This window comes from Narcine bancroftii, chromosome 2 (assembly GCF_036971445.1).
Source record: "Narcine bancroftii isolate sNarBan1 chromosome 2, sNarBan1.hap1, whole genome shotgun sequence".
In the NCBI taxonomy this organism is placed as follows: domain Eukaryota; kingdom Metazoa; phylum Chordata; class Chondrichthyes; order Torpediniformes; family Narcinidae; genus Narcine; species Narcine bancroftii.
The window spans coordinates 179,053,611-179,065,826 of record NC_091470.1 but is presented as its reverse complement, the minus strand read 5'-3'; the positions used below and the strand labels follow the sequence as shown (position 1 = coordinate 179,065,826).

At 45.3% G+C, this 12,216-nt stretch overlaps 1 protein-coding gene across 23 annotated transcripts in view; it reads right to left on the bottom strand.

Moving 5' to 3' along the window:
- The window catches only part of LOC138754670 (myosin heavy chain, clone 203-like), a 132,387-nt gene extending 121,258 nt beyond the window's left edge, over positions 1–11,129 (bottom strand). For 20 of the 23 annotated variants that reach the window (XM_069919315.1, XM_069919292.1, XM_069919296.1 and 17 more), the window contains exons 1-3: positions 8,923–9,006; positions 8,171–8,290; positions 479–505 (exon numbers count right to left, since the gene is read on the bottom strand). In XM_069919315.1, coding sequence (XP_069775416.1) covers positions 479–505; positions 8,171–8,288 — 145 coding nt within the window. In that variant the 5' untranslated portion in view covers positions 8,289–8,290; positions 8,923–9,006. Of the gene's footprint in view, positions 1–478; positions 506–8,170; positions 8,291–8,922; positions 9,120–10,818 lie in introns of those variants that run through there. The other 3 variants (XM_069919295.1, XM_069919294.1, XM_069919305.1) reach the window with 3 other exon arrangements.
- Positions 11,130–12,216: the final 1,087 nt, after the last annotated feature.

Genomic DNA, 12,216 nt, shown 5'->3' with positions numbered 1-12,216 from the left:
ACTTAGGTTGGGCCGGCCCATTCCCCATTTTTAGGTGGCCCATTAGAACATTGTCTCCAACAATACATTGTACTTCTAAGGTCTAACACTAGATGTCACTGCCATTTGGAACAACTACTAGACCAATCGTTGCAATGATTGTTGAATGCATGCACGTATGAGCTGCGGGGATGAGTGAAGAAGGTCGCCTGGGTTAACCGATGGATCCAATGGTGAATTGGACAAGATGCAGTTCTACTCACACAAGGTGATGATTTGGGTAATTTGCACAGGAGTGGGGGGGGGGGGGGGAGTGGTGAATTACTCTGTTAAAGGAAGCGGTGAGAGCTTGGGTGCAGTGACTTGCTGTAGATCTTTGGGGATGATGAATAGCCTTTGATTTGCAAAGCATGTAAATTGACTTTAATTCATGAAGGGGTGTTACATTTGGAGGCAATCGCTACACATTGCTATGCTTTAAATTCAAAGAATAACTTACCTTCCCCCTTCTCACTATGGGCGTCTTCTAAAAGGGAGATAAAGGGAATACACTGTATCTACAACAAACGTCTGACAGCTTTGTCAATGTTGTTCATAGAACATTGAACACTGCAGCACAGAACAGACCCTTCGGCCCTCGATGTGCTGCCGACCTATATATTCCTTAAAAAATATACTAACCCCTCCCTACCCCGTAACCCTCTATTTTTCTTTCATCCATGTGCATGTCTTAAATACCCCTAATGTTCCAGCCTCCACCATTACCCCTGGCAAGGGATTCCATGTCCCCACAACTCTCTGTGTAAAAACCTACCCCTGATGTCTCCCCTAAACTCCCCTCCCTTCACTTTGTACACACGCTCTCTGGTGTTTGCTATTCCTTTCCGGGGAAACAGGTGCTGTCAATCCACCCTATTTATGACTCTCAGAATCTTATAGATCTCTATTAACTCTCATTTTTCAACGCTCCAGAGAGAAAAGTCCCAGCTCTGCTAATCCTGCTCCATAAGACTTTGTTAGGAATTAAAGTACCTTTAAAGAAATTGCTCGAGACAAAAATTGAGAACAAAGAACATTTATTACTACAACAATGCAAAGTTGGGTGCTTCCCCTTACCCTGGGAATACACACACATACTGGGGCTCACCCAACTTTTATACAGTCAATTTCAGTATCAGAATGCCCTCCCCCTTACATTCTTCTGCCCCCTGGATGGGTTTGGCATAGGTAATTCTTCCTGCCTACGTGCAGTTTCAGTACACTTGGAGGACCAGGGGGTATCCTGTGGGTGTCCCATCATGTCATTGTCCTTATTCACACCTTCCTGATTCTCTGGGCTACAGTCTCTTGATATGCAGAGTTGACTCATTCTATCTAGGGTTGGCTAATTAGAAATGTATGACTTGGTACTTCTGTCCAGGGCTAGGAGACCCTTATCTGATCTAGACTACCTCAACTTCCTACATTCTATTGTACCTTACCATTCCTTATCTTAGTCCTATGGTCTTGTCACAAAGGATAGAAGATTCTTATGTTAATCGTGCTGACTCTGCTTTCCTGCATCCTAAGCCCCAAATTTATCCTGTTTGAACTGGTTTCAGCCATTTTACTGATGAACTTTAGTTTCTTCCATGTTCATAATTTTAGGTCAATTTTCCCATCTCTCACAATCCTCACTTTTCTTTTAGATCAGTAATACTGATCTTTCACCATGATCAGTGTTACTGATCTTTGGTTACTAGTGTCAGTGTGACTGATCCCCCCCCCCCTCTCCTCACTTTTCTTTTAGATCAGTAACACTGATCTTTCAAGTGTAAGGTGTAGTTTTACCCAGCTGGTCAATAACCGAATTGTAATGTCTGTGTAAAGTCTTTAGGTAGGGGAGCACCATGAAGGTCAGGGGAGTGAGTCCAGCTGCTTATTAGGGTTTGGAGTATCAGGCTCCAGTTCTCAGTAAAGAGTCTAGTCCATCCCATACGTTGAAATATTGAAGCAGTGTCTTTGAAGCACACGACCTTTGTAAGTGTTGTCCCGACGAAGTCTGTGAGAGGCGCTGCCTTCAGCAGCGAACGAGTAGCAGTCTATGAGAAGCGCTGCCTTCAGCAGCGAACGAGTAGCAGTAGTCAGGCGGTTCCATTTGATTGTGGCTCGTATCTGATGTCCTCTTCAGCCCCGAACCCTAGGGCCACCGATCTCCGAAGGCTGTTTGGAGCCTGATATTAAAGTGTCAAGCAGCTCACGTTGTTGGAAACTGGTGCTCCCTTTCATGGGGTGATGAAAAGTGACCAAGCAGGGGGGGGATTGTTTCTTGTGATTTAACTGTGTGTTGCAGCTTGTCTGCTAACATTAGCATATATATCATTGAACTTGTGAGTTGCAGCCTGTCTGTGTACATTAGTATATGTATTAACTCTCTCTCTCTCTGTTACATGTACAATGCTGACTACCATTCTGTCTGTCTTTGTCCCACCATGTCCTTTGTGCTATCGCTTCAAAACTCCTGTCTTTAATACCTGTGTAGGCTATGATACAAATTAGATGTACTCCACTAAAGCTGTTTAATTCCCCTGGTCCGTATTGGGATCCCTTATATCCCATTATGATTATACATTAAATCTATGCCCTGTCTACATTCTAAAGGAGCTGAATTGTAACCTCTGCTGCCCCTATTCCAGGGGGGCTTAAAACATTAACGAACAATATTCCAAAGAAATTAGTAAACAACAATGAACAATACATGTAAAGCTCATTAAAAACAGCATTAAAATACAATAAGAACTGAATAAAGCACAATAAATGTAAAGCTCATTGAAAACTGCAATAAAATACAATAAGAACTGAATAAAACACAATAAATGTAAAGCTCATTGAAAACTGCAATAAAATACAATAAGAACTGAATAAAACACAATAAATGTAAAGCTCATTGAAAACTGCAATAAAATACAACAATAACTGAATAATCAAAAGACAAGTAAAATACAACAATAACTGAATAAACCATTAAAGAAACAAAAAAAAATGTTAAATTACGGCACTTTGTAACAATCTGACTTTCCCTTGTGTTAGTGTAAAAATTGTAAAATGAAACACAAACCATATTTGCATGGGTTTTGAATATGTTAGACCTTATTAAAATGCAGTTGGAGCTGCTTGTCTGTATGGGGCACAACCCTCCAATTTGTTAGAGTGAGTACATAACAGACATTGCAGCACAAGAGCCCCTGCAAGAGAACTTGAAACATATTCAACCTTTAGTTCTGCCTTAAGTAAAATGCCTTGTGCCACAGCTCACAGGAGCTGGCCTTATACCAAAAAAAAGTTAAAAGATGTTCTTATGAAGATTGCACACACAATAATTTAAGTACAGGCTAGTTTCTATTATATTCCACTTAAAAGTTCTGCTGCATGAATCCTGGAGCTTGTGGAGTCATTATTGAATCAAGAAATATTGGTACCATGCCAATCTCATTCTAACATGCCAATTTCTCCAGTCCTTAAGTCAAGATGTACTGAATAGCATCTGGTACAAGATCTGTGAGTTCTTAATGATATTATTATTCTTATGCACCCAATTGTTCTGAACTATGCCACCAATTTAAATCATATTCCACCTATTGCAGTACTCACACACCACCATAGACCAGTTCGCAGGTTTATTTCTCCATTAAGCTGAATCCAGTTGCGCAGGATTTACCTCCGTGATTATTTACAATGTAACTTCCGCACTACCGGATTTAAATATAAACCTGATGAATGGGGGAAAGTTATCATGAATTAAATAACAGCGGCAATACAGAGAAATTGTGCTGAGGCATTAATTTCACTCCGGAGGAAAATGCACCAGAGAAATGAATGATTAAACTTATAGGAATCCCCAGAGGTATCTTTATTCTCCAGAGGTGGGTGATCTTTAAACTCACGGACCTTGACTGCTGAATGTGTAGAAGAAATGTATTAAATGTGTTGATAGGGCTCCATACCTCTAACTGCAAGACAAGCCTGAAGCCTCAATTTCAAGTGCCACAGTGCACTTAAAGGGACATGCACACTCCCCCTTCAACTGGCTGATCCAGCCACTTTACACATCAGATCCTTTCTTTATCTCACATACACTTAAAGTTAAGATGTATAGAACTCACCCTATTTGCGCAAACATTTCTCCCTGCAAATGTTATAACATCACTATTCTCAGGTAGTCCCTGTGCAAAATCACATTTGAATACAATTTATTTCATAAATTGGAATTAACTGGTAGTTAAATTCGCTAATTCTTCAGTATTGAAAAATGATCCTTTATGACATTTAAATTTTAGCATGAATTTTAATCAATATTGGTCAGTGACTGAAGTGGGAAGTCGTGATTTATGAAATTATCTCTGGTCTCTACTCTCCCACTCCCTGCACTTCTCCCAACATTCAGGAGCTGGCACACAGTCCCTGCCTTTTCCATGTTACTCATCTACTATTACTTTAACTGCTTGCATCAAAATGTTAGCCTTTGCTTTCTGCTTATCCTCAGATGTCTGGACAAATGCTTTTTGTGTGATCTGTAGAAGCTGGGTTATTCCCTGCTCATGCCAATTTTCTGTCTTTTGTAATTTTCTCTTAATGTCTGGGGCTGAGTTGGTAACAAAACCTGTTAGTACCAATTGTTCCCCTGCTGGGGATTCTATGTCGAGACCCCCATATTGTATATATATTTGGTCCAAAAAATTGGTCTAACTGTTCAGCACATCCCTGGGGATCTTCTATCAGGGAGGTCAGTTCTTTCTTAAAGTTACACACTTCAGTACTGGTCAGGGGCACATTTACGAAACCGAGACCCTCTCCCATGGGAACTTCCCACAGTGGTCTCATCCAATTGGTTTCTAGCTTATTAGGTCTGGGTTCCTGCTCCCTGGGAAATGAATCAAAGGGTTCTGCCCTTTCTTCCTGAAGAGTCTCACGCTGTTCTGAATTAAAGTTACCTCTCTCTCCTGCCAACAGAGGTGGTAATCGAGTGCTTTGTGAGCAAGTTATCATACCACTCCTGCTCTCTTCTCTCTTCTCTAGTGGTGGGGGAGGTGGGGAAGGTGCAGAAGGGTAGGTCATAGGAGGGGAAGGAAAGATAGGAGCCGGCATAGGAGGAACATAGGGTGTAGGGAGGGAATGTAACACATCCCAACCCTGTGATTCAGGGACAAGAGGTTCCTCCTCTCTCTTATCCCTGGATTCTTTCTCATTCAAAACCAGCTGTTCAATGGATCCCTTGAGCCAGCAGGCTGCATATTCCCTGCTCTCAACATTGTCTGGCTGGTTTTGATAGAGCCATAAGTTCAAAGCTTCACACATCCATTCATCCTCGGATCCGAATTTTGGCCAGTACACGGAGCTCCCTTTAACCGGGTATCCCACCCATTCATTACAACAATACCTGACCATCGTCAGTTTGTCTTTACCGCGGGTCTTTCCTGTGCCCCACTCAGATAACATCATCCCAAGCGGGCTGTACGTAGCTATCTGGTGGTCACGTCCTGTGTCAGGACTCTCATCTCTACTGCCCGCTATTCCCATACTTAGGAACAAGTAAAATACTCTTACCGAGTTCTGGCAGTACTGCTCTAGCGCGCGTCCTTCCGCCGTTTGTTCTCAATGCCTCTTCTCGGATATCACTCGCTTCTTCCACTGACCAGCCACCCGTCGCCCGTGAGTCCAGCTGAATCAGCTGGGGTGCACCTACTCTCGTCGTCGGGGCACTCTGTCAGTGGAGGGAGTGTGATCCCGGACGAGCCCCCATTTGTTAGGAATTAAAGTACCTTTAAAGAAATTGCTCGAGACAAAAATTGAGAACAAAGAACATTTATTACTACAACAATGCAAAGTTGGGTGCTTCCCCTTACCCTGGGAATACACACACATACTGGGGCTCACCCAACTTTTATACAGTCAATTTCAGTATCAGAATGCCCTCCCCCTTACATTCTTCTGCCCCCTGGATGGGTTTGGCATAGGTAATTCTTCCTGCCTACGTGCAGTTTCAGTACACTTGGAGGACCAGGGGGTATCCTGTGGGTGTCCCATCATGTCATTGTCCTTATTCACACCTTCCTGATTCTCTGGGCTACAGTCTCTTGATATGCAGAGTTGACTCATTCTATCTAGGGTTGGCTAATTTCATATGTATAAATCTGTGTATGGTTAGCTAATTAGAAATGTATGACTTGGTACTTCTGTCCAGGGCTAGGAGACCCTTATCTGATCTAGACTACCTCAACTTCCTACATTCTATTGTACCTTACCATTCCTTATCTTAGTCCTATGGTCTTGTCACAAAGGATAGAAGATTCTTATGTTAATCGTGCTGACTCTGCTTTCCTGCATCCTAAGCCCCAAACTTATCCTGTTTGAACTGGTTTCAGCCATTTTACTGATGAACTTTAGTTTCTTCCATGTTCATAATTTTAGGTCAATTTTCCCACCTCTCACAACTTGTTTTCCAATCCAGACAGCATACTGGTGAATCTCCTTTGCCCTCTCTCCACAGCTTCCTCATCCTTCCTGTAATGAGGTGATCAGAACTGAACACAATCCTCCGAGTGTGGTCTCACCAGAGATTTGTAGAGTTGCAACATGACCTCTCGACCCCTGAACTCAATCCCCCCGACTAATGAAGCCCAGTTCGTCATGAGCTTCTCTTCCCGTTCTGTGTATTATCATATAAACAGAAATCATGATTAGAAATGTAAAATGGACGTGCGTTCACAATTATGGCATTCCCCCGTGTCAGGCAACGATCAGATCTCTCTCAGCCCAATCCAGCTTTTATCAAAAAAATTAAATTCACTGTTAAAATGTAACGGTAAAACTTGCAAAATGGATATCGTAAATTTCATGAATTTTCCGGCCAACGTAGAGGGAACATTGAATTTTGCTTTTTTACTCGTTGAATTGAATGTACATTGGAACCCAACAGATAACGACCTCATCACTATTGTACATGATATATTTGAGATCTCATCATTGAGTTAATCAACTGAAAATTTCTCATGATAAAGAACACAGCACAGAAAACAGCCACTCGGCCCTTCCGGCCTGTGCTGACCAATAAAACCAGCTAGTCCCACTGACCTGCTATCACTCTGTAACCCTCCAGACCGCGTATTGATCCAATTGATCTTAAAACTCATTCAACACTCCTACCCCTCTCTTAGTGAAGAACTCCCCCCCTCCCCTAACATCCCCCTTCTCCCTCCCTCCGTTCAGCCTAAGGTGTGACCTCGCGTATTTATCTTCCCCAATCTAATTGGAAACATCATACTCACGTCTACTCCGTCGATACCCCTCATAATCTTATAAACCTCCGTTCCTAGGAATGTAGACCTAACCTGTTTAATCTTTCCCGGTAACTAAACTCCTGAAGACCCAGCAATCTCGAGGTTATCTGGGGGAAATTGGCCTTTGGAAGCTTTATACCTCCTTAATTATTCAGAGCATAGAGATTTGGCATTGAAGCCGATTCATTTTATTTAGGTACGGGTTAGCATGTGGGCCGTGCAGTTGGCCATCAGCACGGGATTGTTACAGTGCCAATGCCCCGTGTTTGTATTCGTGCTGGTGCCCCTGAAGCCACCTTTTACAGTTTCACTTCCCATACCAACACGGTGTGGTGAGGTTGGGGGGGGGGGGGCGGCCATTATCACCCCAGCACTTACCTACCGAGGGACGTAATATCAGACCCGATGTGATTCACATCGGCTCCAGTGTAAATGTCGCGCTGAACTGCTTTCCCTGGTTCAGTATGAACATTCCAATCTGACCCGACCAGGCTTTAAAAACCCAATGAACTGGGAACTCAGCGAGGAGTTTTGCACGCTCTCCTCGTGTATGAGTGAGTTTCTCCCCCCCCCTCATTTTGTTTCCTCCCACCCTTCGAAACGTAAGTTAATTGGGTGTAATTGGGCGGCTCGGGTTTGAATGGCCGAAATTGGCTGTAAATAACATTTAAACAATTTCAAAGTAAAAGCACGTCAGGCAGCCTTCCCCCACCCCTCCCCAAACCAAGGCATCAAACTACGGGTTTGATAAGGTTATTGTAGAGCAGACAAACGATGGCTGGAGGAACTCAGCTTTATCGTGGCCGGACGGTGATTACTTCACGTGCTGTACGCTGAGAAGACCGCGCGGCAAGTGCAGGTGAACGAAGATGTACCTTTTGCACCGAAGGATCTGCACTGGGCTCCACCTATGCCAGGGTTTGGCGGTAGCTCTGGTTTCCCCTCATCAGCGTCCTCGGAGGGGGGAATATTTTGATCGGGCACTGCAGCCATTTCTGCGCAGAAATATTAAAATTTTACATGAAATACATCAAAGCAAAGATATCCATAAAAACTCTCAGAAATATAAAAAAATGCACGAAATTTCTTCACTTTTACCCACCTGAAGGCAGACTTTGCCCAGCGCCCCCCCCCCCCATTCCCGGTGCCCGAGGCGGTCTCTCCCCCCCCCCCCCCCCCCCCCCCCCCCAGTACAGAGCAGGTTCGAGCCGGCTTCACTCCCGAGGCCAGGCGCATTCGGGCTACTGGTACATGATTTGGAGGTTTCGTGTCGACAGAGGAAAATAAAACTCAGGCGAAATTAGAAAAAAAATGACTAGGGGCCACTGCTTCGGCTGCGCAGCGGAAATTCGGGTGGGGGGGACGCGAGGTTTTTCGAACAAATTCGGATGAATAGGCGATGCACTCAGCGTTTCCTAATCCACCAGCATCTCCACAGCAAAAGAACGTCGAGGTGACAGATTTTTCCAAACGTCTCTTAAAGTAGAAAGACAATTCAGAGATAATCAAAGAAAGCAGCAGGAGGCTCTGGGTCTTCCAGAAATCAACACAAAGGGCAGTCCGTTTGATTATCCACCCCAGAGTGCACATCATCCACCCGCTTCAACCAAGGATATAAAGGCATCACCGTGCTCTTCCTGACAAATCGTCAACAGTCTGCAAAACAGAGATTCTGCTCAGGGAGGAGATATGCATTTACATATATGTGCAGTCACCAGAATGATTCATCGGGCGAGGAATGCGCGAAGCAGCACGTTTGGTCCGTGGCGATTGGACGGAGCCGGGGGGAAAGACATTAAATGTATCAGGTTCGGAACAATAACATCCAAGGACACTGCAGCAATGTTGCAAGCGGAGATTAACAAGGAATGCTGACGCATTTCCTCCACTGATTCTCCGCTCACAGACGCGGTGCCGAAATTCAAACCGAATCCACGTTATTTGCCCCTTTTTCAGTTGTTCCACGATAATCACGCAGCTGTTAAATCTACTTAATTTAGACATAACAGGCCCCTTCGGCCTGCAAGCCCAAACACCCCAATTAACCTACACCCCTGAAGGTTGGGAGGAAACTAGAGGAAACCCACGCAGGCACGGGGAGAACATGCAAACTCCTCACAGACAGCGCCAGAAAAGAATGTTCTCAGTGAGTTTTTTCCTCTCACGACGTTACATACTTCTCAGTGGGACTGAGCAGAATAATAGTTCTGGGCCGAAGGGCCTGTTTTCTGTGCTGCAATATTCTATGGCTACTTCCCCTCCACTCGACCCGCTGAGTTCCTCCTCCCGTTTATTTTCCGCCATAGTCTGATCAACCTCTCCATCAATGCATTGGCTGGGGGATTCGGGGGTTTTGAAAGTCCACTTTGATGTGATGGTACAATTAAGGGTGGGGAAGAGTCCAGCCATTTGTATTTTTAGACATACAGCACAGTAACAGGCCCTTCTGGCCCACGGGCCTGGGCCGCCCAATTAAACCCCATTGACCTACAACCCCCAGTACGATTCGAACAGTGGGAGGAATCCGGAGCGTCCGGGGAAAACCCCACGCAGATCTGGGAAGAACGTACAAACTCCTCACAGACAAATTGGGATTCGAACCCGGGTCCCAATCGCTGGCGCTGTAACAACGTCACGCTAACCGTGTCACTGAATCATCTATCTTTTAAATGGAATAAATCATCTCCCACTTCGTGGTTTTCCTGTTCTGAGTACTTATATGTATTTTGTAGTTTAAGACGATTAAGAAATTATATATTCTCGGGGAGTTTCTATTTTATCTTTGTATTAATGGTAATTCTTCAACCGCTTAATTTCGTTGGAGTTTCTACTTGGCGAAACTCTGCCTGATTCGTTTTGAAAGCTTTTCTGAATTGTGGAATGAAGCATAAAGATTTACTTCTTGTCTATTTCCCTGTGTACCCGCCGTTTCCCTGTTCCTTATTTATCAATATTCAACTTCCACCCCGACCTCAAATTCACTCGGTCCATCTCGAACAACATTCTCCCTTTCCTCGATCTCTCCCGACACACATCCTCTACTAACCCACCCACTCCCCCAGCTACCCCGACTCCGCGTCTTCCAGCCCGATCCCCTGGAAGGATTCCACTCCAATCTCTCGATTCCTCTGTCCCATCCGTACCCAGAATGAGGACTTCCATCCCAGATCATCCGAAATGTCCTCCTCCTTCAAACAACGTGGCTTTTCCTCTACCACCATCAACTAGATGCTCACCTGCACATCTTCCATTACCCGCACATCTGCCCTGACCCCCTCCGTCCCCACACACCACAAGAACAGGATTTCTCTGTCCTCACCCATCACCCCACCAACCTCCGCGTCCAACACATTCCCCTCTGCCATTTCCACCACCTAGCACATGATCCCTCAGTAGTCGCATAGTCCCCTCTCCAACTTCCCCAGGAGCCACTCCCTCCGTGACTCCCATGTCCACTCCTTCCTCCCCACCAATCCCTGTGACTACTGCCCACACCTCCTCCCTCACCACCATTCAGTCCTACCAAGTGAAGAAGCATTTCGCGTGAATCTGCAGGGGTCGTCTACTGCATCGTGTTCTCCCGTTGTGGTGTCCTCTACATTGGAGAGACTGGGCACAGACTGGGCGACCGCCTCGTTGATCACCTCCGCTCTGCCCGCCGCAACAGCGTGGATCTCCCAGTGGCCTCACATTTCAATTCTCCATCCAATTTCCTCACTTACATGTCAATACATGATCTCGTGCACGGTCAGAGTGAGACCACCCTCAAATTGGAGGAACAACATCTCATCTTCCGTCTGGGCCCCCTCCAACTGGACGGCATTAATATCAACTTCTCCAGCTTTCGTTAAACCCCCATACCCAATTTTTCCACTGTCATCTCTCCTTTCCTTGTCTCCTTTCACACAGACGTGGTAAATTCTCCCTCATCCCTGATCACATCCAATCAGCACATTTAATTGTTCTGGATTCCTCCCCCATTGCTTGAATTCGGAGACGTTCTGATCTATCCTTGAGGAAGGGCTCAGGCCCGAAACGTCGGGGATATAACTTTATCAATAGATGGTGAAAAGACCGGCCGAGTTCCTCCAGCTTTTCGATGTGTTTAGTACAATCACACCATCTGTGGCCTGTCATGTGTCTCATTAATTGTCAACTCAACTTTTTCATTTGAAACGACGGCTGTGAGATGGCACTTTGGACCATTGACGATGATTGGGTGATGTTCCGGGATTTAGACGGAGCCATATAATACTTAGAGGGGATCTTGTGACGGTGGTTCCCTGAATGAGTTATTGCTGAAATATTTCTGGGGAGAAGAGGTTGCAGATTTTGTTGATACTGTCACCAAGTATCTTCACTCATTCATCCGCTGATACCTACGGCCACCAAAGGATGAATTGAAACTGTTCACGATGGTACACTGAGAATCTGGGGTATTTGATCTGAATGGCATGAAGCTCCTTGGGGATTGTTGGAGGGGCCCTCAGACTAGCGGTGAATCATTGTGGAGAGGGGGAGCACTTTTAAGTTGTTGGGAGTCCCTCTCTCGGAGAATCGTTCCTGGACCCAACACACCAATGGCATCGTGAAGAAAGCACTTCAGCGCCTCGACTTCCTCAGGAGTTTGAGGAGGTTTGGTATTATGTCGGAAACCCTGGCAAATTTCTACAGGTAGGAAGTGCGATGACCGGCTGCATCATGGTCTGGTATGGGGACACCAATACCCCCGAGCATGAAGCTCTGCAATGGTTAGTGGCCACTGCCCAGGACGTCACAGGAAAAACCCTCCCTACCAACGAGAACATCGATGGGGAACGCTACTGGAGAGCAGCAATGACCATCACAGATATGCACCACCCGGCACGCGGTCTGTTCTCGCTGCTGCCATCAAGAAAGAGGTATTGGTGCCACAAGACTC